The following is a 24,999-nucleotide window of genomic DNA, read 5'->3' on the forward strand; positions in this document are numbered from 1 at the left end:
TCTTACTTGTATGACAGTCGCATCAAATTCTATTACATTGTCAACGATGTATGAACAAAACAAACATACTCAAAGAGTACAAATGTCAAAAAATAGGGGTACAGCAGTCAATATTGTGTTATCATCCTAATATCACTATAAAAACAACAAATGTAACGCAGAGTCACAAAAAGGCATACATCAAATTTAACATACTCATTTTGCTTTTCGTGTACCACTTAATTTATGTATATAAAGTCTACCCGTAAAGGAAAGAAGGTTTTCATTGCTGGTGTACAAATTTGCGTTTGAAATTCGTACAGGTAGAAAATAATTTTGTCGTTAAAAGTATGAAGGCATACATACATGCATCACTATAAAAACAACAAATGTGACGAAGAAGCACAAAAAGGCATACATCAAATTAAACATACTCATTTTGCTTTTCTTATACCACTTAATTTATCTATATAAAGTCTACCCGTGTAAATGAATTTAATGTAAGCAGTAATAGGTAACAGAAATGAACAAAAACTGATACGGTATAGTCTGCTTTAAAAGGCTCTGATATAAAAAGATATGAACAAAAATCAATTAAAGAACACTTACGGCATAAAGCATATCAAATATGTACAAAAGCAAATACGACGACCAATGAGAACCAGCGCAACTTGACTCATTTGGCCTTTTGATTCAAGTGCACTGTTGATTTTTATACGAAATATACGTCTTGCGCACACACTACTATTCCTGGTAACTATGATGAATTTATTGGATATGTAATAGCTTCGAAGCACCTGGTATGATTTTTCAAGTTAAGAGAATTCAATTGTTTATAATGCACATCAATGCTTTACTTTTTAAATAAACTTGTAGAGAGTTTTTGACTTGAAGAAATCATATGCCAAAGCAATAACAGTTGTACAACTTAAGGTGGCTCGTGGGTACAAAAATTTTAGCAAAAAATTAAACCTTTATTTTTTCATTACAAATTTTATTTCTTACACTATTAGTAGTTACTTTATGATATGGTACAAAACCAACCCCAAAAAATGATTTGGTTTGGCCCCAGGTGACTTTAAAAATTGAAAAAGCTCCAAATTATCTCCCTTTGGTGCAAAAATGCCATTTTTTGGCCTTAACTTTGAAATATCTTTTTTAACTCATCGGTGACCTACATTTTTTATTATTGTTTTCAAATAAGCTGTACATAAACTAAATAATTGTAAAATTTAAGCGATTTCTTATATTAGGTTATTTTTTTATTTCGATATTTCCTTTTTTTCTCCTATTAGTTCAACAGAAAAAAAGGACATTAACAAAAATGTATGCTTCTTCCAGAGGCAGATTTTAGCTTAAATGAACGGTGACCCCATTTTTTTATTTCATTTTTCTTTTAAGTATATGATAAAGTTCATTTATGAAAAAATATAGCGAAATCCTATATTAGGAAAAAAAAATCATTTATACCCAGGAGCCCCTTAACTACATTGAATATGTCTTTCAAGATGACGAGTTCTCCTGAGAAAAAAAAATGCCTCAGTTCTAATCTGTTTAGCCTAACAGATGGTTCTTTTATAACCTATAATGAATTTTACTATTTTCGGTATATCTGTTTTGTCTCAAATAGATAAACCAGTGGTATCAAGGAAGCATGATTTGTTTGAAGAAATTAATGAAGGTGAAAAAAAGAATATTTGTTGTTATGTTGATAGTAATACAGCAATAACATCAACCAGATGGTTAAATGGAAGCCAGGAAATTTTTATTACACATAATGTATCAGAAACTTCATCACCGACATCAATAAGGTGGTTCAAAGGAGGTCAGGAAATATCGGTTATAAATAATGCTACAGAATTTTGTTTCACCATCAAAAACGTCAGTCGATACGACCAAGGAATCTACACATGTACAGCAGAAAATATGATTGGAAGTGGATCAATTACTACAGTTCTTCAAGTTAAATGTGAGTTTGTAATTATTAAATGTAAAATACTTGTTGACATGAAAATTCTATATACATAATACATCATTAATGATTATATTTAATTAATTATATAACAATGCTGTTACTAACCAATAAATAACGAGACAAAAGAAAAAAAAAATAACGAAAGTTTGTTTAAGAGGCTGTCCAAGTTAATGTCAGGCAAATCCTATGATATGGGTGGCACAACATAATTTTTTCCCCATTGGATTTTTGGTTACAAAGCAATGTTTATATCATACAAAGGATATATATGTCAAAGATATTTTTGAATCAACAGTGGATGGCCCAGAAAAGGATTTTAAAGTTCACTTACAACGCCACGAAATGTCTTACAAAATGAAGAGTTATCTGCCTTTTTCAATGAATTTTCAATGATTTCTATGTATTTTTTTCTCTTTATTTGTTGCAGTTAATAAAAAAACAAAACTTAACTTTGAGAAAGAATGAAATAAATGAAAAAAAATTGAAAACAAAATATAATATGTGCCATCCTCTGCCTGTTTGTTTCATGGACACCCTCTTAATAACATACATTGACATAAATGAGTGTGTTAATACTACTAGCTGTTCCAATTTTTCGTGTAGGGGATGCTTCGTTACATCATGCATGGATATTCTCTAGTGTTGTTGTGCTTTGTGCAATACTTACAGCGAACGACAGGAGCTATTTATATATATCAAAAAGAGTTTATACCTTAATTTCTGAAACTTTCAACTCAAACTTAGTAATACAAAAATTGAGATCATGATAAAAAAAGAGGGACGAAAGATACCAAAGGGACAGTCAAACTCATAAATCTAAAACAAACTGACAACGCCATGGTTTAAAATGAAAAAAAGACAAACAGACAAACAATAGCACATAGGACACAACATAAAAAACTAAAGAACAAACAACACGAACCCCACCAAAAAGCTAGGGGTGATCTCAGGTGCTCCGGAAGGGTAAGCAGATCCTGCTCTACATGTGGCACCCGTCGTGTTGCTTATGTGATAACAAATCCGGTAAATAGTCTAATGCGGTAGGTCACATTCATAAAAGGGAAGGGGATTGTAGTAACTACGTAAGGAAAATATCCGATATCATTTGTGAAACGGTTATTCCATAATGGTCAACCAACTCTTGATGGCGTCCGTAAAATTTACGAAGGAATGATTTCAACATCACCATTTGGAACTCTTGGTTTAATAGCTACCTTGTTTATAAACATTCAACTATCCTTAACCAGGTCTTTAATATATTATTCCAGTAAAATAAAGCATTGGTACATTATAAACTTAATTTAAAAATACATGAACAATTCTTTTGTTCAGTGATAATCTTTGAGCTTTTATGAAAACATAATGTAAATTTAATATTCTTTAGCTTATTATCAACTTAAAGAAAATGTGCAACCGTTACAAAGTGTCATCCTTTGGGGATTACTTGGAACCATTGCTGTGCTTGTTGTTGGAATAGCAATTCTATTTTGTAAGTATGAGTACCAGCACTTTATAAACACATAGAAAACAGAAAACAAAATAGAAAAAAAAATGTTAAAGATTTGGAAAACGTTTCGCAATAAAAGGAACCAACTATAAATATTTGGTTTTGAAGTTTGTTTGTACCTGTAGAAAGCATACTCAAACCAGAAAGCAAATCCTCATTTTTACGGAAATGTTTTTAACCGTGCCCAAAAATTTAGAAACGATCAAGGTAAACTATTGTTTTTATTGGTATTAATATTGATTTTGGTATAAGTAAATTAAAAGCAAACTAAACATCATTGTTAGATATATACACATTCATAGATCTACATCTGTCGATACCTGTATCATAGAATTGCGTAAGGTTATGTTTTTCTCAGACTGTTTATGACGTCTTTGCACTAAATCCAGCGGATGTTGGATTTGCACTGATTGATAATTTAGTCTTAGATGCCGGATTCTTTTATTAGTTGTTATAGGCGTTAAACTAGCTGTCAGTAACTGCAAGTGCTCTCAGACAAGTAATTTGTGTCGTTTTTGCTGTTGGGATATGCACGTGACCGGCCACGTCCACACTGTGATTTTGTGAGATGTATTTCTATGTGTATCCATCTTATGAGATAAGCCTTTTCAACTGATTTTTATAATTCGTTCTTATGTTGTACTGTTTCACCACTATCCCAGGTTATGGAAAGGGTAAGGATCCCGCCAACATGTTTAACACCGCGACATTATGTATGCATGTGCCTGTCCCAAGCCAGGAGGCTGTAATGCAATGGTTATCGTTTGTTGATGTGTTATATATGTGTTTTTCGTTCATTTTTGTACATAAATTAGGATATTAGTTTTCTTGATTGGATTGTTTTATATGTGTCATTTTAGGGCCTTTATAGCTGACCATGTGGCATGGCTTTGCTCATGGTTAAAGACCGTACGATAATCGATAGTTGTTAATTTCTGTGTCTTTTGGAGTTTTGTAGAGAGTTGTCTCTTTTGCAATCATACCACATCTTCTTTTTTATTTAATATTTTGTTCGAAGGTCCCATCAAATGAGCATTTATCTTTTTGATTGTTCGAAATGAGCACCGTATACGATGCTTGAGTGTTAAAATGTATGTGAAGACTTGGTTTCGCTTACATGTGAAAATGCAGTTCAATCTTAGAATGAATTGAAATTTAAACAAACAACTAAAATTGTTTTGCCAAATATATTAATTTTCCGCATATTCATTTCTTTTTAACGTTTTTGGATACAGCTCACATGCATCGGAAGAAAAAACAGAGGTGCGTACAATTTGATATGTTTAATATCACAGATAAAAGGATTAATTAACAATTTATAATATTTGTGCAAAAAGAAAAGAAGACACAGCATGTGCGTGAATGAGACAACGCTCCACCTTAGCCACAATGTATACAACATTAACAAGTATAGTACTAAGAACAAAGCCTTGTCTCACACCAAAAAAGAAACCTATTAAAAGCCTTCAAATGACTGGTGTTCAACTTCAAACAGTATATTTCAATTAAAAAAACGAGAAACATAAATCACTCATGAACCTTACTATCAAACGACAACAACTGATCAAAAGGCTCGTAACTTATAAACTCATAAACATAGAACAGGTGTATAAAATAACGACTGTTTAAATATTTTAACAGGCGCCAACATATAATAGAAGTATTATGCTACCAAATAAGAAGATGCGCTTTAAAATATCAACAGAAATGGCTTACCATGATCACAAAACTTTTAAACAACAAAAATAGATAAACATACATTAATTGAATAAGTTTGTCCATGACACAATATAAATACAATATTAATGAAACAAAGATACAAGAACAGTTTCCAGTTGATAAGTCTAACCTTGGACAACTTAAAGTGGAGTCAAATAAAGAATGGTACACAGGTAAATTTATTTTGACTAGTTTTTTTGATAAGAATACAGATGTAAACATTTTTTTCACAAATTAATGAATTTGTTGTTCACAGTTCATACATGTAACTATTTTAAATGGATGAAACACATGACAAACAGGTTAATTTATATACATCAAAGATATTTATTGTTATCGCTCTACAATGAAAAATGAAAGGAAACGTTACAATCCTTAAGACAGCTGGACTCTCAAGAGATTATCTGCATTAACTTAATTATGCATTCATATATTCATTTATCTGTAGTAGGAATGTCAACAATAAGGCGAGTACTCAGGTATCGCCCGATAGTACTGAGTATCGGTTACCAACTTTATTGTGTATTCCGATAATTAATGGGACTTTAGTGATGAAGATTTATCTCATAGAATATATTTACATATAATTTTAGAATTTTGTCTACAATTAATCTCGGATCTCCAAGAGGAAATGATGATGAGAGTGGTCATAATATGGAGATATATATGATAGATGAGAGCATAGTGACGCCATGGCAAGGTATTGATTGAAACATAAAATCCTAAAATAAGAACTTACAATGTTATACCTTCATCAGATTTGATAAGTGATTAAGTGCCAGTCTTTTTAAGAATCATGCAATTTAGGTAAAAATTAAAACATGATTAGAAAAAACCCACCGAGCTAATCATGCTATTTAATACTAACTATCATCCTGAATTAAAAAGTATTAGTCTTTTGTTTGTGTGTGTCTGGTAATATCAAATAACTTGGTTAGAAAATTGGTTAGAATGATAGCAAATTACAGAGTTATCTACCCTTATTCATTAATTTCTAATGCATTTCAACCAAATTGTATCTTCTATTACCAGAACAGAAAATGAAAATGAATGTTATTTTTGTGCATAACTACATATTTTGAACTGAAATCAATGTCAAATTGGGAGGGTTTTTTTTGTCATGTTTTCACCACTGCCTGATTCTTAGGCAGACTGGCACTTAAATGTGAATATACTTGACATAGATACAGTATTCAATTATTGGGGTATACCTCAAGCACATTGTCCTTTAAATTGTCGATTTTTGATTGGTTTAGACGAGAGGGTAACATTCAAAAAAATTGTCACCCTCTCAGCTATGTGATAGAGTAAAATGACACCCTCGTATTAGCCAATCAAAATATGGCATTTTAACGTGAAGTATAATAAAATTAATTACCATTGAACAAAATTAATTTATTCATTTTTTTTTATAACGCAGCAATATGAAACACTGTAAATTAGGTAAGCAAAAAAGTACACAGTTAATTGTTATAATGAAAATACTAAATCAAAAATGTGATTTCATCTATTTTTTCAGAAAACAGCCGCCCGATTATACCTACAGTGGAGAGATCAATTGTTAAAACCACAGATATAGTTCCGATATCTGCAGAACATTCATCAACATCCTCTGACGATGACACAAATGCTCCGGTATATTTGGACGATGGCTATGAGCATGCATACAACACACTGTTGACAAATAATCTTGCTGAAGACGAACATGTTTATCTCACTCCAAAAAAGACTTCAAACAATGAAAACGCTACTCCTTCTGAGAACGCTGCTTGTAGATGTTCATCTGAATTAACCGAACAAGATTCTTCGCCAGATCAAGCAGACACACATTATGAAGAAAAGGATGGTGATAATAATAATTAATCCGAAATATAATGAGATCGAGTTAAAGAAAACAGATAACATTGTTTTTCGGTCACACATATATTACCGAAAGAACAGACTTTACTCTGTCACTAAAAATGAGACTATATTAAGTTCTGTGTAATTCTATAGTAATTATTAAATGGGGCCTATGTACATATAATTCAACTGTAAATACACAACTGAATTGATTGATTGATTGACGTTATGACTTGAATTTTTGATATGTTTGATTTATTTTACATATTGATTTTTTTCATAAATCTCGTATCACAAAATCATATCACATGTTTACTTTGTAAAATCTGTTTCATATCTTGACTGAAGTCTAGATAGTTATCAACTAAAATCAAAACTAAACGACAAAATGGATGATATCAGTTTTCCAATTGTCATCCAGCAGGGCTTGCATACATGGAATATATTTTTTTTTCTTGTCGCTGCATATATATATAAAGTTTCTTATAGAATGTTAAACTTATACATTTTGAGATCAAAGGTTATTGAATGCTGACCCTTATTATCTTTTATTTTATGTAAATTTATGTATTTTATGTCGTTATAATCCCTCATCTTAAGTTCCTGAAATAATTTTTGTTAGTAATTAGTCATGAGGAGACCTATACTAGACATCGGAGCGGGAAGTCAAAGAATAATGCTAGCTTCTTTTAATTTTTCATAAAACTCCAATCTCCCTTATAAAAACTATATTTTCCCCTTCAGTTTGTCGACTGTTTGTTTATAAACACGTCTCCAAAACTAATATATAGATTGTCAATCCAATACTAGTAATCAAGCGTTTTTATAATGTTGGTTCCAAACTAACTGGTTAGAAATTTAACAGAATCCTTCATCAAACAGCAAAATTGAGTCCCTCAACACGAAGCAAAAACTTATGTTCCTGGCAACTCATAGCACTGGTTTAGGTGAAAATCGATCCCGTTATATAATGTCATAATAAAAAAACCAACAAAAATACTACGGGTAAAATCAACTAAAGGAAACATTACATCTGACAAAAAACTGACAATCCTGTCAAAAATAATATTACCGCAAAATATGTCTACTATTCGAAACATGAACAATAACACATATTTTACTGCACATTTGTTAAGTGTGCATTATGTATCATGTAAATGTAACGGAATTTGATGAGACTGTTATTAAAGTGAGAGGGTTAGCGCTATAGAATCAGGTTTAATCCACCATTTTCTACATTTGAAAATGCCTGTACCAAGTCAGGAATATGACAGTTCTTGTCCATTCGTTTTTGATGCGTTTTGTTTTTTGATTTTGCCATGTGATTATGGACTTTCCAAATTGATTTTCCTCTGAGTTCAGTATTTTTGTGATTTTACTTTTTAGACCAACGGTTCGTAATATTTATCAATGAACATGAATTTGTTATGCATATTCAAAGAATAAAAATAGCCAAACAACTTGGGTTTTTGTACATTAATAAAGATGTAATTTAAAACGTAGTTAAACTTTGTCAATCGGCCTTGATAAGCTTGTCTAAAAGTATTATCTTTCTTCTTATTATTATTATCAGGAAACGGATTTTAAAAAAAACATTTATAGATTTGATTCATATAGTTATTTAATTTGTGCATTCACCTTTAAATGAAAATAACACTTAATGATTTTAACATACATCAAGTACATGCACTTGATGAGGAATTTATTTGATAACATCCTTCGGAAGTATAAATTGAAAATAGATCGAAGTCAAAGGAGTAGTTCCTGTAAGGACCGATTTTGGCCTCAAATTTCAGTTTTATCTGACGAAAGATTTTGACCACTTTTTAAACACATACAACTTCCATTTCAATATTTTGGATGAACACGGATGCGGCCACTTTCGTTTTACACGGAAACCGTCTAAAATTTAAGTAAAATGCTGGAATTGTTAAGACTTAATGGTGCTAGTACCCAATATATATGCATTGTATTGACAAAAACAGCCCATATTTATGTAGCAGAACCATACTTCTATCCAATAAATAACTAAACGTTTACATAATAACAATTTTGTAAAATTGCTATAATTTGGGGCCAAAACGGGGTCTTAATGAATTTACTTTAATAATAACAGAAAAACACTTACAATTCTAATGTAATATAAATTTTACCTTTACTTTTTAACTTATTTTTTTCTGTAAAAACTAAACGCATAATTTCGCCTGACATATGAAAAATAAAAATAAAAAAAGAGATTCACTGAAGGTAAAAATTGCCCAAAAGATTAAATCAACAAAATAGTTCAAAGATAACTGATAAGCATATTCGAAGTCTAAAAAAATGTTAATTTATTGTTAGTTGTCCTGATGATTATAATTTCAAAAAAAATCAAAGGTAAATTCCGATTTAAATAAATACAAGTGGCAAAATATCGACGGTTCACACATGCAATTGGATGGCAAGCGTACAGTATAATATACATGACATACACATTCATTTCGTGGAATTTAAAGTTAATAGGGCTTTAGATATAAAAAACAATTTTTTAATACCACAGCTAACGATAAATCATATTAATTTGTAAATACAAATGATCCTGCAACTATGATATTAGAGTAAATATGTAATTATTTATTACAAATCCATAGTTTTACTGTTACATGAAACGCAAACGCACCCACTTTCAAGCCCAAGACGATACCTTACACTAACTCGTTATATATTTGCCTTATAAAATACAGAAACAATTAACAAATAACCAGATTATATCTTTAACTGTAGTTAAAAAGGATATTTGATACATAAAAAAAAATACACTTTTTATACTTTGAGGACTGAGCGAATCATGTGAGTGTGTGAGTAAGTATGTTTTATTTGATTGCATTGTATTTATGTTTTTGGAAGGTTAACTTTCTGGTAATAAGAGCCGTCACGGCTAGGCTGGGGAATTGGGTAGGCAAATGCTCACATTAATCTGTACCGATACAGGCTCCAAATGTCATCCTTTATACGCCATAACTATGGTGGTGCTCCTATTTAAAGGAGGCTCATACGGAGACAAGAAGACAAGTTAACATTCTCAGAAAAGTATATGTTGAAATGAGATATAAAGATTACGAAAACTAAAATGTTTTATTGCAGGGTCAATTTTGATTTTACTCTTCTCTATATAAAGTAAAATAAAAAAGAAAATATTGGGAAAAAAACAATCATTTTATGTTGTGCAACTCACTTTAAAAGTCGTATAATTGAAAGTAGTGAACACTATGTTTCAAATCCAGGCAATGATCCAAATAATAATTTGACATTTAGATATAAGCAGTCAACCATCAACAGAACTGAAACCATTAAGTTGCACACATATTTGGAAAAAAAATATTTTAGCGGGCACATGCATTGGGATTAAATAGCTTAATGTCAGTAAATAAACTCATCATATATACCAGTATTGAAATTTGACATTTACGTCAGACACGCGTTTCATCTACAAAAGACTCATCCGTGACGCTCGAATAAAATAAAGTTAAAAAGGCCAAATTAAGTTCGAAGTTGAAGAGCATTGAGGACCAGAAGTTTCTAATTTTGTTTGCCATATACAGCTAAGGTAATCTTCACTTGTGTTAGTGTTTTAATTTGTTTTGTTAACAGTTGATTTATAAGTATGCACATATCAATGATAAACTACATATAAGTTTAAAAGTTAAAGAATTTTAATGGAAAAGACATAGCGAAAATAGACTTCAAATAATGCATAGTTTAGACGGAACTTGTCGCTTATTATCATTATTATTATTATTATTACAAGGTATTCCTATAAACTACAATTACTCTAAGTGCTTTCCATGTTAAAACAAAATTACATAAGTTCTAACATACACGAAATTACAAAGTTAAAAAAACTTATGTGATAAAAAAAAAACATTATTGAAACTCTTGAGAGTCCATTTATCAATTTATCAATGTAAAACTATGTAAAAATAGTTATAAGAAAAAGTTACATCTTTGTTACTTATAAATAACAAGACACTTGTTGAAAGCGATTTGCTATCAGGAACCAGTACAGGTAATTCAAATAGTACAATTATTAATACAATAACTTTTTAAAAATTTGGAAATTATTTTTGAAACTAGGTAATAAATAAACATCATAAATGTTTAGAAATATATGAGTTAAGTCTCTCTTTCTGTCTCATTCGAGATAGATTTTGTGAAGTTATTGTTCAAAATTATAATTTTGCAATTGATGGATAGAATGTAAGCGTTCACTCACTATATTTACTATAAACATTATCTTGGCAGTCTGCAGGTTTTATTGGTAAGACGTCGGAATGTCCGGTGAATGGATATCTTTCCCTGACAGAAAAGTTCCTGACCAGTTCTTTTATATACTTTTTAATTGAATACCAATACAGATCAACATACTTATGAATCTTGAGTGACTTCATCAGAAAGGTTCATATGCTAAGTCTAAAACGGAAAACCACTTACACTTCACAATCAATTCGACCTTAACCTTTAACGTCTATTTCCATCACAATTTCCGACGTGTCTTTATGTTTATACAACATTTCATTCAATAAATAATGTAGTTTTAATCGTTGTTGATAAGACAATCCGAAGAAAAACCAAGATTGCTCATTTTAATACACCTCCGAAAACTCATCTGAAAATTAGAAAAAAACAGAACGGCGAGGTGGACTAAGGAATCTTATGTGCAAAAAAATAATGAGGCATTATTTTTTTTAAAGATAACTGAAGAGTATGTACAAATTATTAATATAAGTGGATACTGTTTTTGTCGATGTATATATAAATCTAATCATTTGTAAAGTGACATGCTTGAATACAATGGACGGTTAAAAAAATGATTAAAATTCAACGAAGCGAATGGGGAAATAATTAGTATTCGTTTATTCTTTCCATTTTATTGATACAAAAAAAACCTCATAAGATCCACCATTTAACCAATAAAAACAAATTGTATTTGTATTTAAAACAAATGGATTTAACCGAATAAGGAATGCATCTGTTACTGGTTTACACATTATTTTGCAAATTCTGTGCAATAGAGGGTAGTGTTAAATTTATAAAAAGGTCAACTTTACATTTAAAATTCATTTCCTTTAAACAGGAAATTTTGTCATTATTTGTTTTTAATTTATGGTGTATCATTTGAACTGCCATTTGTGTAAACAAGAGGAAATAATTGGCAAAGTTTATGCACGCTTAGTAATATATGGTAAATTGGTGTTATGTGCAACTTAAAACAATTGAAGTAGGAGACTTACTTTAGGGATAAATTCAACTCAGATTTCTTTTAAATGTGGAATTATGTTATTTCCTTCCTGAAGCAAATCTTTAAAAATAGGTAGATCGAATTAAACCTGTATTTTTTTTTGTGTGTTTCTTTAATGGTATATGTTCAAGTGTTCGCATCACGTATTTTCTATCAGAGCTTCCTTTGCTATGTTAGATTTATAATAATTTGAAATTTTTATTATTTTAATAATATGGTGCATCAAGTCGTTTGATATCTTTCAAAAGAATTACTGCTTGGATTAACAAAAATGGAGACTGGATTTACTTTATTAAATTTACTTTTAACTTAGAGTAATATAAAATATGTGGAGAAAAAGTTCTTTCTGTGACGCTTTAGTATTATTGTGTTTAAGCATTGAAGTTAACAATTTGTTAAATTTGCTGGACGTCGTTTTCTTGATTTATCTTCACTAGGAACACTCTTAGCAAAATAGTTCGGAGATGTCGACTATTGCTGAGCTATATTATAAAAGGTTCTATACATACTAGCTAAGTGAACATGCTTGATGGAATTTGAACGTAAGATTTCTAAATAATTCTTCAATCTATCAACAGTTATTTTAGAAAGGCATTTCATAAAATCTATCGTTAATACTGATCTTATGATACCCTTTGATTATCCATCAGTAGCGAAAACGAACTTGTGCTGATCACACTTTATGCGTCTGAGCATTCTGAAACTTGCTGGCTCATCCAATGACCCCCCCAAAAAAACATCATATAAATTTAAACAATTATTTACAAACGTTTCATTGGCGATTAAAGTCTACAAATGTAAAAAAAAAAAAAAATACATTGAAATATCTTGAGCAATACTTTTATACATTGTACTTGTAATAATTAAGAAATAATCACAGTACATTTCATTTGTCATATTTCTTTTCAGTAACAAAGATGAAGAATTATTGCCTAACGTGTATATCCTTCTGTCATATTTTACGTTTCATAGAGTCTGGTAAGTATTAGTGTCATTTGTTGGACTGTCAACGACATTTATAATAGCTGACACATTAAGGAAACAGCCAAACCAAGATTTTGGGTCGTAAAGTAAAATTTGATCATTATTCTTTTCTATTCTTCAGCATTATGTTTTGAAAGCGGTATTTCCGTTGTGATTTTTAGTTCAATCATAACTTATACAGACGAGAAGCTTAAATGTAGACGACCGTGCGTTATTCGAACGTTTGAATTGTTTGTTATTTTGTAGTGGTTTCACCATTGCACTACATATTCATGTATATTTGTATCATGTATTAGCTATATATAATGTTTTTATTAGTGTAAATTATCTTCGGTCACTATTTGAAATGTAGAAACAATCTTGCGTTTTCAACATTCACGTAACCAGAATGCCCAATATATATAAGATATAAATTGGGCATTCTGAAATTATAAGTCATAGAAATACAAACAATATAATACATACAGCTAGCTTCACTAGTATCACGTGTGTAGTCGTGGAAGTGATAGGTAATCATGTTGTTTGATAATTAATCATACTTATAGGATGTTTTTTTTTAATTTTTGAGTTTTTAGAAGTATAAAGGACTTACAACCTCCGGAAGTATAATACCTGAGCTGTACTTTGCAAAACATTTGGGAATTTCGGTTTCATACTGCTCTTGAAATTGGTGCCTTATTTGGCAATTTTATATTTTTGATTCGATCGTTACTGGTGAGATTTTTGTAGACGAAACGCGCAACTAGCGTACAACATTTTAATCCTTGTGTCTCTGTTTAGTTAATGAAATGTTAACTTGAATAACGTACCAAAAAAATCCTTTTGCAGCCAGTTATACTTTACCAAAGGAGAATATTTGTGAATGTTCCACTATCACCGTATTGCTGATAAGTTTTGTGGTACTAATTGGTGGAGTGGCAGCATATGTTCGTAAGTACTGTTTGTATTGTACGGAATCAAAAACATTTCGAACAACCAAAAAAAGATAATTATCAATCAACTGTTGAAATAGGGCTTTGACGTAGCTCTTAGTTACACCCAACGAGTCTAATTGAATCAGTATAAGGTGTTTAAGAAATGTGTCATTTGGTTTTGTGCTTTCATATTTAATCTCGTGAGTCAACTTATTTTTTTATTTGATTTGTATAGTTAGTTCACATATTAATTGTTATAAAAATGAGAAAGGAAATGGGGAATGTGTCAAAGCGACAACAACCCGACCATATAACAGTGTTTTATCCCTGTTTATTAGTCGAGCAATTTCTTGTACTTCACATTATACAACTCACTTTTGTGCAATGTTAGGAGAACTGTACAACGCAATAAGTAACCATATCAATATAAGTAAAATAAAAATTCAAAGAACACCATTGCCAAATAGTAATAGGAAAATATCGAAACGACCACAAAAATAACAAAGATATTGCAAAAACATATGAAAATTGAGCCAAACATAACAACGGGGACTAAGTGTGTGCTCCGAAAATAGTGCGCTCGACCTATTCCAAATAAAAAGACGTTGTGGTAAAAAGTTACCAGACAGCTTTCCTGTACAAAATTAAAAAAAATAAAGCCATATGCAGTTTACGTCAAGTTATTCAAACGCAAACTCAAATTGCCCTAGCGTATTGTACATCTATTTCGCGGTTTGAATGGACTTTAATTTTGTATATGATTAAACCCTTTAACTTTTTGAATCAAACCGCACTGCTGAGTTTAATTGGGACGAAACGCTCATATGGTGTATCAAATGAATTGCCTTGCATCTTGAATTATTTAAATGCAATACATATTGTATATGTTAAATAATTACATAGACTTCAACGATTTGCAACAAATACTAAGCTCCCGTGATAGTAAAACATATATAAATATAAATCTACATGACAAAGTTCCGAGCGCTGTATTTATCAACATATGGCAAAGTTATTTTCGTTTTGATTTACTCTCTTTTATTGCTGTTTTAAACAGGACATCTTAAGAGAAGTCATAAAAAGAGGTATGCAAGATATTTAATAATCTTAACAGAAATTGCATCATTTACAATACAGATAAACTAACTTTCCGTAGTATTTTCAAATCGTATAAAAAAGAAGATGTGGTATGATTGCCAATGAAACAACTATCCACAAAAGACCAAAATGACACAAACATAAACAATTATAGGTCATCGTATGGCCTTCAACAATGAGCAAAGCCCATACAGCATATAGTCAGCTATAAAAGGCCCCGATAAGACAATGAAAAACAATTCAAATGAGAAAACTAAGGCCTTATTTATGTAAAAAAAAATGAACGAAAAACAAATGTGTAACACATGAACAAACGACAACCACTGAATTACAGGCTCCTGACTTGGGACAGGCACATACATAATAATGTGGCGGGGTTAAACATGTTAGCGGGATCCCAACCCTCCCCTAACCTGGGACAGTGATATAACAGTACAACATAAGAACGAACTATAAAAATCAGTTGAAAGAGGCTAAACTCATCAGATCAACAAAAAATTCAAGTGAACGTGGCCGGGTACTTATACATCCCGACACAAAAAGACACAATGAATAGATCTGAGAGTACACGCAGTTATCTGACAGCTAGTTCAAAGCAATTAACAACTAATAAAAAAAATATGCCTCTAAGACTAAGCAATCAATCCGTACATATCCAACATACAATGGATTTAGTGTAAAGACGTCATAAACAGCCAGAGAAAAACATGACCTTGTGCAATGCCAACTTACAGGTATTGACAGATTGTAGATCCATGAAAATGTATATGTATATATCATACTAGTAATATTTAGTTAACTTTTAATCTACTGATAACAAAGTCAATATTTATACCAATAAAAACAATATTCAATGATCTTATTACAGTGTTCAATAGGTAACCTTTAAGAATAAGTTTATTTGAAGGAGCAACAAGTTTACATGGATCATTTCTAAATTTCCGGGCACAATTAACAACATTTCCGTAAAAATGAGGATGTGCTATCCCGTTTGAAATAAGTTTTCTACAGGTACAACCAAACTTCAAAACCAAATCTTTATATCTATGGAAAAATTTAGTAAAGGTTTTAAGTGATATGTCCGTTATCTTGAAATCTACATTCCAAAAATGTATACTCAAAATATGTTAAAACTAAAAGGATCCTGGAATTTTTTTTTATAATTGTTCTGCGTATAGAAGACATGTTTCCATCGGACGTTTTGAAAACATTTATTTAACTATCAATTAGTTAACATTTTAATATAATTATGAACAAAGAAATATACAGAATAAGTTGTTTTATCATCTGCTTGTCTGTTTAGAAAACCTAGTGTTGACGAGAGTTTGTAAGTAAAATACACCCCTCTTGATTTCGTAAAAGAGCAGGCTAATGCCTTTACAATGAAGAAGTCGCACCTGCAAAATAGAAAGGAATGAACATAAGTTGCAAATAATTGTTTCCAATCCACTATAAATAAATATGTTTAAAACTAAAACTAACGAGAGTTTACCACGGACAAATTCCTATAGTGATGAACATACAAATTTATTATTTGCTTGATCTTACTTAAAATTAATTTTTGCTATATTTGTTGTCTTCCACTCTTTCTTGCTCAGTAATTTTTTTTTAAATAATCGTGATTTTTGCGAACGATTATTGTTGACAATATTTTAACACACTGTGTGATTTTTTATAATCATAAGAGTTTCTAACATTTGACTTCCAAACAAGATAGTTATAAGCAGAAACGTGTCGTGTGCACAGGGGTCAATATTTAACGCCTCGGTCAGTGGGATTCAGACAATAACGATCAAAACAAAGGAGTACACAAAGACTCAAAAAACAAAACGGCATTTACATCAACAGTTATAAATAATAATTAAGAAATAACACGAACTTCTCTAAAAACCTGGAGTGAAATTAGGTGTTATATCAACGCTTTCTACTATAATTGTGTTATGGATGACGCATGTTTCTGGAAAATATTAATTTACTAAATTAGATTAGTTGCCTGGTTTGTACTTACTTGAGCAGCATACCGCATGCAACATGCGAAACAAGATCTGCTTACCATCCCGGGGAACCTAATATCACAACAAATTTTGGCGAGGTTTGGATTTCGAAGTCTTTACTTTTGTCAACTGCTTCAACGATAATCTTGTGTTCAACGCTAATTCAATTTTAATTTAAGAATACAAACTTTAATGAAGAAACATGTATCAGGGAGAGGTACTGGAAATGCTCAATTTGTAGAAATAATTGACGGAATAGAAATGCAACCTATAATTCGAGGTATGTCATTTAAAATTAACAGACTATTGCTATTTTTTTTATAATTAAATACGGAAAAGAACGATTATTGTAGAGCTTTAAAACATATTCCAAATACAGAAATAATTATAGCTAAAATTATACTAGAATAAGAATAGCAATTACAAAACATTACACCGAAAATTAAAGAATCATATTCGTGGGAACCATACCTGAAATGAACAAAGGGCATGTTGAATGTGTACTGGTTGATATAGTAGTCTTAAATACATGTTTGTTTTATCAGTTGTTGTTATTGACTTTGCACTAGCTGCAAGTATCTGCGAGTACTGTTAAATATGTACTCAGTGTCTTCTTTGTTGTTGAGGATGAAGAATAAATACACATATATGCTTTGCCTATGCTTCCTTTCTGTGTCTGTTTTTTTTTGTACCGATCTGACGAGTTAAGCCTGATTCAACTTTTTTTCATAGTTTGTTTTTATGTTGTGCAGTCACGACTCTTTTCAAGGTTAGAAACAAATGTTGGAACCCTACACATTTTACACGATAAAATTGAGAATTGAAACGAGAAATGTGTCATAGAGACACCAAACCTACCATATGATAGACATCAGCAGAAGGATGAGGCTATTGCAGGAGATGGACGAAATACACCAGAGGGACAACTCATAAAAAGAAAATAAACTGACAACTCCATGGCTAAAAATTAAATGGACAAACAGACAAACAATAGTACACATGACACAACATCGAAAACTGAAGAATAGACATCACGAACCCCACATTAGCTAGGGGTGATCTCAGGTGTTTTTGGATGGGTAATCAGATCATGCTCCACATGTTAGAAGTTAGAAACATGAAGTTCAGTTGTAACCGTTTAGTTATATCATTCATATTTGTTTTTTGGAAACTGTTTTGTCATACAAGGAGATGTTATTTTCTCATTTTAAGTGTTTCGTATATTTATTTATGTCCTTTTATAACCTTCTATACGGTATGGGGTTTTCTTTGTTTTTTAAGGACGTAGTGTACGTTGCCTCTATATGATTGCATCCACGGTACATGTACTTTGAAGGATAGTTTTCTTGTTGGCAATCACACAAAATCACCTTATTTTTATATTAGTGCCCATCATTACTTGTTTAGTATAAACTCAGTCAACTGTATTCAAATCACTGTGAACTGACTCAAAAGTAACGGATGTTTTCGGAATGTAACATCACGCAGCATCTGTATTCAAAGTGACACAATGATTACGATATACATATCCATATCAGCAACTTCTCAATGCTACCAAGTTTCCTAAAAAGTCAAAGAATGACGTTTTTATTGAAAATATAATTGCTTTTTCCTACAAATTGGCGATGAGTTATAAAATTGTACATATTCTGTATTTGTTGTTGTTATTCTATCATGATCAAAGCTGTGATTTCCCTAACTGCAGATGATATCGGAGACGAACATGGTTACGTATCTACCAGAACAGATAGTTCAACTACCTCTAGATGTGTAAATGGTGCTTGTGGAACTTCCGTTGAATTTACAGAACAAGATTCCAAACCGGATAAATCAGAAATGAACGTTCATGACATCAGAAAGAAAAATATACAAGCGAAATCTTCACCGAATAAAATAAAATTTAATGTTGATGTAAATATCTGTGAAGAAAATACGAAACTAAAAAACTCACCGTATTATCCAGAAAATCATTTTTATGAAAATGACGGTCAGGAAAATGTGAATCTGAAGTTTTCACCTGATACAGCAGCAGTTCATTTCTATGAAAATGACAGTGATGAAAATATGCGGCTTATGTCTTCTACAGATAAAAAAGAAACTAATTTTTATGAAAATGACGGCCAAGAAAATGTGAAACTGAATTTTTTCCCGGATATTACAAAAAATATCTGTAATGCAAATATAGAATTCAATTACGCACTAGATCTTCTAAAGACTAATTTTTATGAAAATGACGGTCAAGAAAATGATATACCGTATTCCTCATCGGGTAAAGGAGAAATTCATTTTTATGAAAATGACCGTGATGAACACGTTCTCCCTTCTCCTGCTACAGTTACAGCCGAAGATGAATTTTATGAAAATGTCCTTGCGGAAAATGTGCCCCATTCTTCTTCTACATATAAAACAAAAATTCATTATGATGAAATTAAAGTTGCTGAGAAACTTAAGTATGTATGTGAAGATAATTTGACACCTTGTTCTCCGGATAATACAGATATTCATTGTGCAGAAAATGACAGTGAGGAAAATGTTAAACTCAAATATGTCGAGATCGATTTCTCCAAAGCAGATAACGAATTTCACCAGTCAAATATTGATCTACAAGAGAACGAGGAAGAATATATAAACTTGTCATTAAAACAATAGAATAAAGTTCTGACTAAAATGTTGTCTTTCATATTAAAACTTAGGTTTTTAGTATGCATTATGAGACAAATCCTGCAATTTCCAAACTATTTCACATTATATGACTAACATACACTTTTTGATATTAAAAAAAAGTTTTCGTGTTTTCGTTTGATTTGATTTAAAACATCTGTCATTTCAGATATTTTTATAGCTTGCTTTGTCTATAGTGTTTTTTGTAAAAGGTAATGTTGCTCATTGGTTGTCGTTTGTTGATGTAGTTCAGAAGTATTTCTCGTTTCCCGTGTTTGATATATACTATACCATTAGTTTTTTGAATTGTATAACACAGTAATTTTAGGCCCTTTATAGCCTGCTTGATTTTTTGATTGACAACATATTTGTTACGTTCGGAGGACGTGTTTTTCAACAGACTGTCGGCATTCCAATGGGAACAAACTGTGCCCCTCTACTTGTCGACTTGTTTTATTATTATTATGAGGCTGACTTTATGCAGGAACTTCTTAGACTTCCCTAACTCTAATTTCCGCTATATTAATAATGTTCTTTCACTAAATAATTCAAAATTTTGTGACTATGTGGAACACATATATCCCATCGAACTAGAGATAAAGGATACTACAGATACAGTAAAGTCGACCTCATATCTTGACTTACATCTAGAAATTGACAATGAGGGTCGGTTGAAAACAAAACTTTACGTCAAAAGAGATGATTTCAGCTTTCCAATTGTGAACTTTCCATTTCTAAGTAGCAACATTCCAGCAGCACCTGCATACGGTGTATATATCTCCCAATTGATACGATATCCCGTGTTTGCATTTCCTATCATTATTTTCTTGACAGATGGTTGCTGCTCACAAGGAAGCTATCGAACCAAGAGTTCCAAATGGTGAAGTTGAAATCACCCCTTCGTAAATTTTACGGACGCAATCACGAGTTGGTTGATCGTTATGGAATAACCGTTTCACAAATGATATCGGATATGTTCCTTACGTTGCCACTACAATCCCCTTCCCTTTCATAAATTTAACCTACCGAATTAGACTATTTACCGGATGTGTTATCACATAAGCAACACGACGGGTGCCACATGTGGATCACGATCTGCTTACCCTTCCGGAGCACATGAGATCACCCCTAGTTTTTGGTGGGGTTCGTGTTGTTTATTCTTTAGTTTTCTTTGTTGTGTCATGTGCACAATATTTTGTCTGTAGTAACCATGGCGTTGTCAGTTTGTTCTAGATTGACGAGTTTCACTGTCCATTTTGGTATCTTTCGTCCCTCTCTTTGCTAAAGACATATATAAGATGGCTTAGAAGTTAGCTAACGTACGAAAATCAAATGTCATTGAAGTTAAGTACAGCATTGTATTTCACAATGAGGAAAACCAATTGGCAATTCTAGTTAAGCAAGGCCCTGCAATAACAACAGTTACACAATTCAAACGAAAAAACTTATAACCTGGTTCAGGAACAAACCATTTGGACTAGCTTCCAGCAACTACGAAAACTCTCAGATCACACTTTGTGTCGCTTTGTTGTGCAGATGTAAAAGTAACCTGTCACGTCTCAGAGTATTCTTTCTTGTTTGAATCGTATTGATCAGTTAATTCCTTTACATTTAGCATTAATTAAATGTTTATGAGGTATGTGCTAAGTATTATAGTTGAGTGTGTCCTTAAAATCTTGAGGAGAGTTGTCTCATTTGCAATTTTAACCCCATCTATTTATCCTATCAAGAATATAACATTTTAGAAGTATTACGGATTACATTATGACAACACCTCTCAATGACAGAAAATTTAACAACTCGTTAAGTATTAAACTTGATATTGCTGATTTTGATTCAAAAAGATAAAATGTAACTTTGTTCGTAGTCGTTGTGTCCAATTTAAAAAATGGAAGGAGTTAAAGGCTGTTAGAAGACAAAATTTGCTTCAAGGTTAGTAGAATATTAAAGTCCGACCGAATTTTATTTCAATAGTTGAGTTTAGTGCTTTTATCTAATTTGTAATGTTTTGAATGTCAACAATCAAACAATTCCTACTTCAGAACAAAATATACCTTTTTTGACAGGAAAGGGCTTGAAACAATTTAGTAAACTGACCTCATTGATCATTCAAAATCAATACGTTAAGTACAATTTCCCCAATGACAAATAGCGGGATGTATTTGTAAATATATTGTTTTGATAAACCATTGTTATCACGTTTGGAAACAAAAAAGAGGAAACGAGTGTTATATATATCTGTGATTAAGGTCAAAGTGATATTAAAAGTGCAAACTATAAAGTATTGTGGGATTTTCCCGAAATTTCAATAAAAAATAAATGTTGGAAAGTCGTTTAAAGTTACATCATGGTTTAGGAAACATAAATCATATCTTCAATGATTATTTATGCACTAGACTGATGAAAGATCAATCATCAATTTAACAATAAGATTTGGTTTAATTGCAAGTTAGATTACTCTCCACCAGGGACCATATGACACTGTACGGCTTTCAACAACGAGAAAAAAACACCATACCAATTAAACAACTTTAAGAAGCCCCGAAAATACAATAGTTATCAAAGTTACCAGGATTATTATTAATTGCGCCAGACGCGCATTTCGTCTTCATAAGACTATCAGCGGTGCAATCAAATAATCTTACAAATCGTGCAAAACAATAAACGAAAACACTCATGAGATATAGAAACAAACGACAACTACTAAATTACAGCAGCTGACATACGGAATGTGACCATGTTAATCATGTTTCAAGGTCCCAAACCTTATTCATACCTGGTGAAGTAAATTTAGCACTTGACGCGATTTAAGTATACATAATGGTAAAACTTCAAATTCGATGATTCACATTTGATTAATATTTGTTATTTAAACCGCAGCAGAACCCATGAAAATTGTGGTACAAAATATATTGTGACGTATCTTGTTGCCTGCAATCAATAAAAATATTCATCATTAATTAATTGGCTATATTAAGTTAACGTGGTTTGGATGTAAACAGTGATTAGTATTATCACTAAAGCAACAATTCTATAATTCTAATAAAAAAAGATAAAACAGAGAATGAAAAACAAATGGAAAATTTCAATAAAAAATGCACTCGTTAGACATCAGATGAATTTCTAGCCAGACTATTAAATCCGTTGAGGTCAGCCTGTGACATATTTTGAATAATTGTATTCATTGTTCAACAAATATTAACATGATAAAGGAAATAAACACTTCTAATGAACTGTTTGCACCATAAACGAAACAAATTAGTAATCAAACGTTATATTGAAAAAAAAACCATACTTATTAAAGGTATTGAACTGAAATACATGATTTATGACTAAAAGTTACAGTTTTCCAATGCAATGAAATTAGAACAAACTCTGTAATAATAGTATATATGATCAAGCTTTTAATTTCTATTGCCAAATTCAAAACCGTAACGTCTGGTCAATATTTTGAAAAAAGTCAGATTGATTGTGTATTAAACAATATAGACAATTCATACTTGTACAGATACTTATATTTCGATTGTGTGATACATTCATGATAAATCAATGTAGATACACATCATTGATATCATCTTACTTATATACCATGAGTGTCATATCGTGTATTATTAATACAATACAATATAAAATGACTTTTGTAAATAGTACTATCTTATAAGGCCAAATAAAGTATAAAAGAGGGACGAAAGATACCAGAGGGACAGTCAAACTTATAAATTGGAAATAAACTTACACGCCATGACTAAAAATGAAATAGACGAACAGAAAATGAAGTAAGCATTACATAACATAGACAAACTAAAGAATAAGCAACACGAACCCAATCAAAAACAAGGGTTGATCTCAGGTGCTCCGGAAGGGTACGCAGATCGTGCTCAATATGTGGCACCCGTCGTGTTGCTTATGTGATAACAAATCCGGTAAATAGTATAATTAAGTAGGTCACATTCATGAGAGGGAAGGGGGTTGTAGTTACGACGTAAGGAACATATCCGATATCATTTGTGAATTGGTTATTCCATAACGGTCAACCAACTCGGCGTCTTTAAAATGTACGAAGGGATAATTTCAACTTCACCATTTATAAATCTTGGTATAATAGCTTCCTTGTGAGCAGCAACTATCTATCACGAAAATCATGATAGGAAAAGCAAGCACGGGAACATCGTATCAATTGGGAGATATATACCTGGTATGCAGGTGCTGCTGAAATGTTGCTACTTAGAAATGGAAAGTTTACAATTGGAAAACTGAAATCGTCTCTTTTGTCGTAAAGTTTTGTGTTCAACCGACCCGAATTGTCTATTTCTAGATGTAGGTCAATATTATAAAATTAACGGTACCAATTTTTCTTACACCAGATGCGTATTTCGACAATTCATGTCTCTGCAGTGATGCTCGTGGCCAAAATATTTGAAATTAAAAGTTTATATAAAAGATGAAAGGAATCGGAGCTTTGCATGAGGGAGATACATTCCTTAATTTATAATAATTTCTAATATTTTGTAACAGCAAATTTGAATAAAACCAAAATTCATATTTTCATGCCAGTACCGAAGTACACTATGTATGTTTCTAATCAAATGTAACCATATACAAAATTTCGTCTTTCACGATAGATACATCAACTATTTGAAAAAGCCAGACATTTTGTGGCAAATATAACTGCTAAAAAATTATTGGATGATGAGTTGTCTCATTGACATATATTTCACATATTCTTATATTTATCATCCTTAAATACGCAACACGATCAAAAATTGAAGAGTATTGCTTTATCTGGAATTGTGGTGGTGGATATCTGATACGGTGAGATTAAGTTGCATTTGTTATTGACGAGTACACTGTTACTTTTATTTAAGTGCTTTTATCTTATGAGTAATGTTTTGAATATCACCGAAGAAACAATCGTACTTCAGAACCAAAAAAAGGATTATTTCCTAATTTGACAGGAATGGGTTAAAAACAATATACCAAACTGCCTTCATTGATAATTCGAAAACAATACGTTAAGTACAAAATTTAGAAATAAAGAGAAGTAATTG

At 31.4% G+C, this 24,999-nt stretch overlaps 2 protein-coding genes and 1 long non-coding RNA gene across 3 annotated transcripts; all 3 read left to right on the top strand.

The window, feature by feature from the left end:
- The first annotated feature begins 1,566 nt into the window (after positions 1 to 1,566).
- Positions 1,567 to 4,773, top strand: LOC134699845 (basigin-like). The gene is made up of 3 exons (XM_063561253.1): positions 1,567 to 1,948; positions 3,339 to 3,443; positions 4,697 to 4,773. Exons 1-3 carry the CDS (start codon positions 1,567 to 1,569, stop codon positions 4,771 to 4,773), a joined length of 564 nt encoding a protein of 187 aa, XP_063417323.1.
- Positions 4,774 to 5,805: 1,032 nt separating this feature from the next.
- LOC134699804 (uncharacterized) lies at positions 5,806 to 7,225 on the top strand. Its single transcript, XM_063561217.1, has 2 exons — positions 5,806 to 5,880; positions 6,700 to 7,225. Exons 1-2 carry the CDS (start codon positions 5,835 to 5,837, stop codon positions 7,041 to 7,043), a joined length of 390 nt encoding a protein of 129 aa, XP_063417287.1. The 5' UTR covers positions 5,806 to 5,834; the 3' UTR covers positions 7,044 to 7,225.
- Positions 7,226 to 13,172: 5,947 nt separating this feature from the next.
- Positions 13,173 to 15,347, top strand: LOC134699756 (uncharacterized). Its single transcript, XR_010103657.1, has 3 exons — positions 13,173 to 13,278; positions 14,113 to 14,214; positions 15,256 to 15,347. It is a non-coding gene; the product is annotated as an uncharacterized LOC134699756 (long non-coding RNA).
- Positions 15,348 to 24,999: the final 9,652 nt, after the last annotated feature.

This window comes from Mytilus trossulus, unplaced genomic scaffold, assembly GCF_036588685.1.
Source record: "Mytilus trossulus isolate FHL-02 unplaced genomic scaffold, PNRI_Mtr1.1.1.hap1 h1tg000085l___fragment_1__unscaffolded, whole genome shotgun sequence".
NCBI classification, from domain to species: Eukaryota; Metazoa; Mollusca; class Bivalvia; order Mytilida; family Mytilidae; genus Mytilus; species Mytilus trossulus.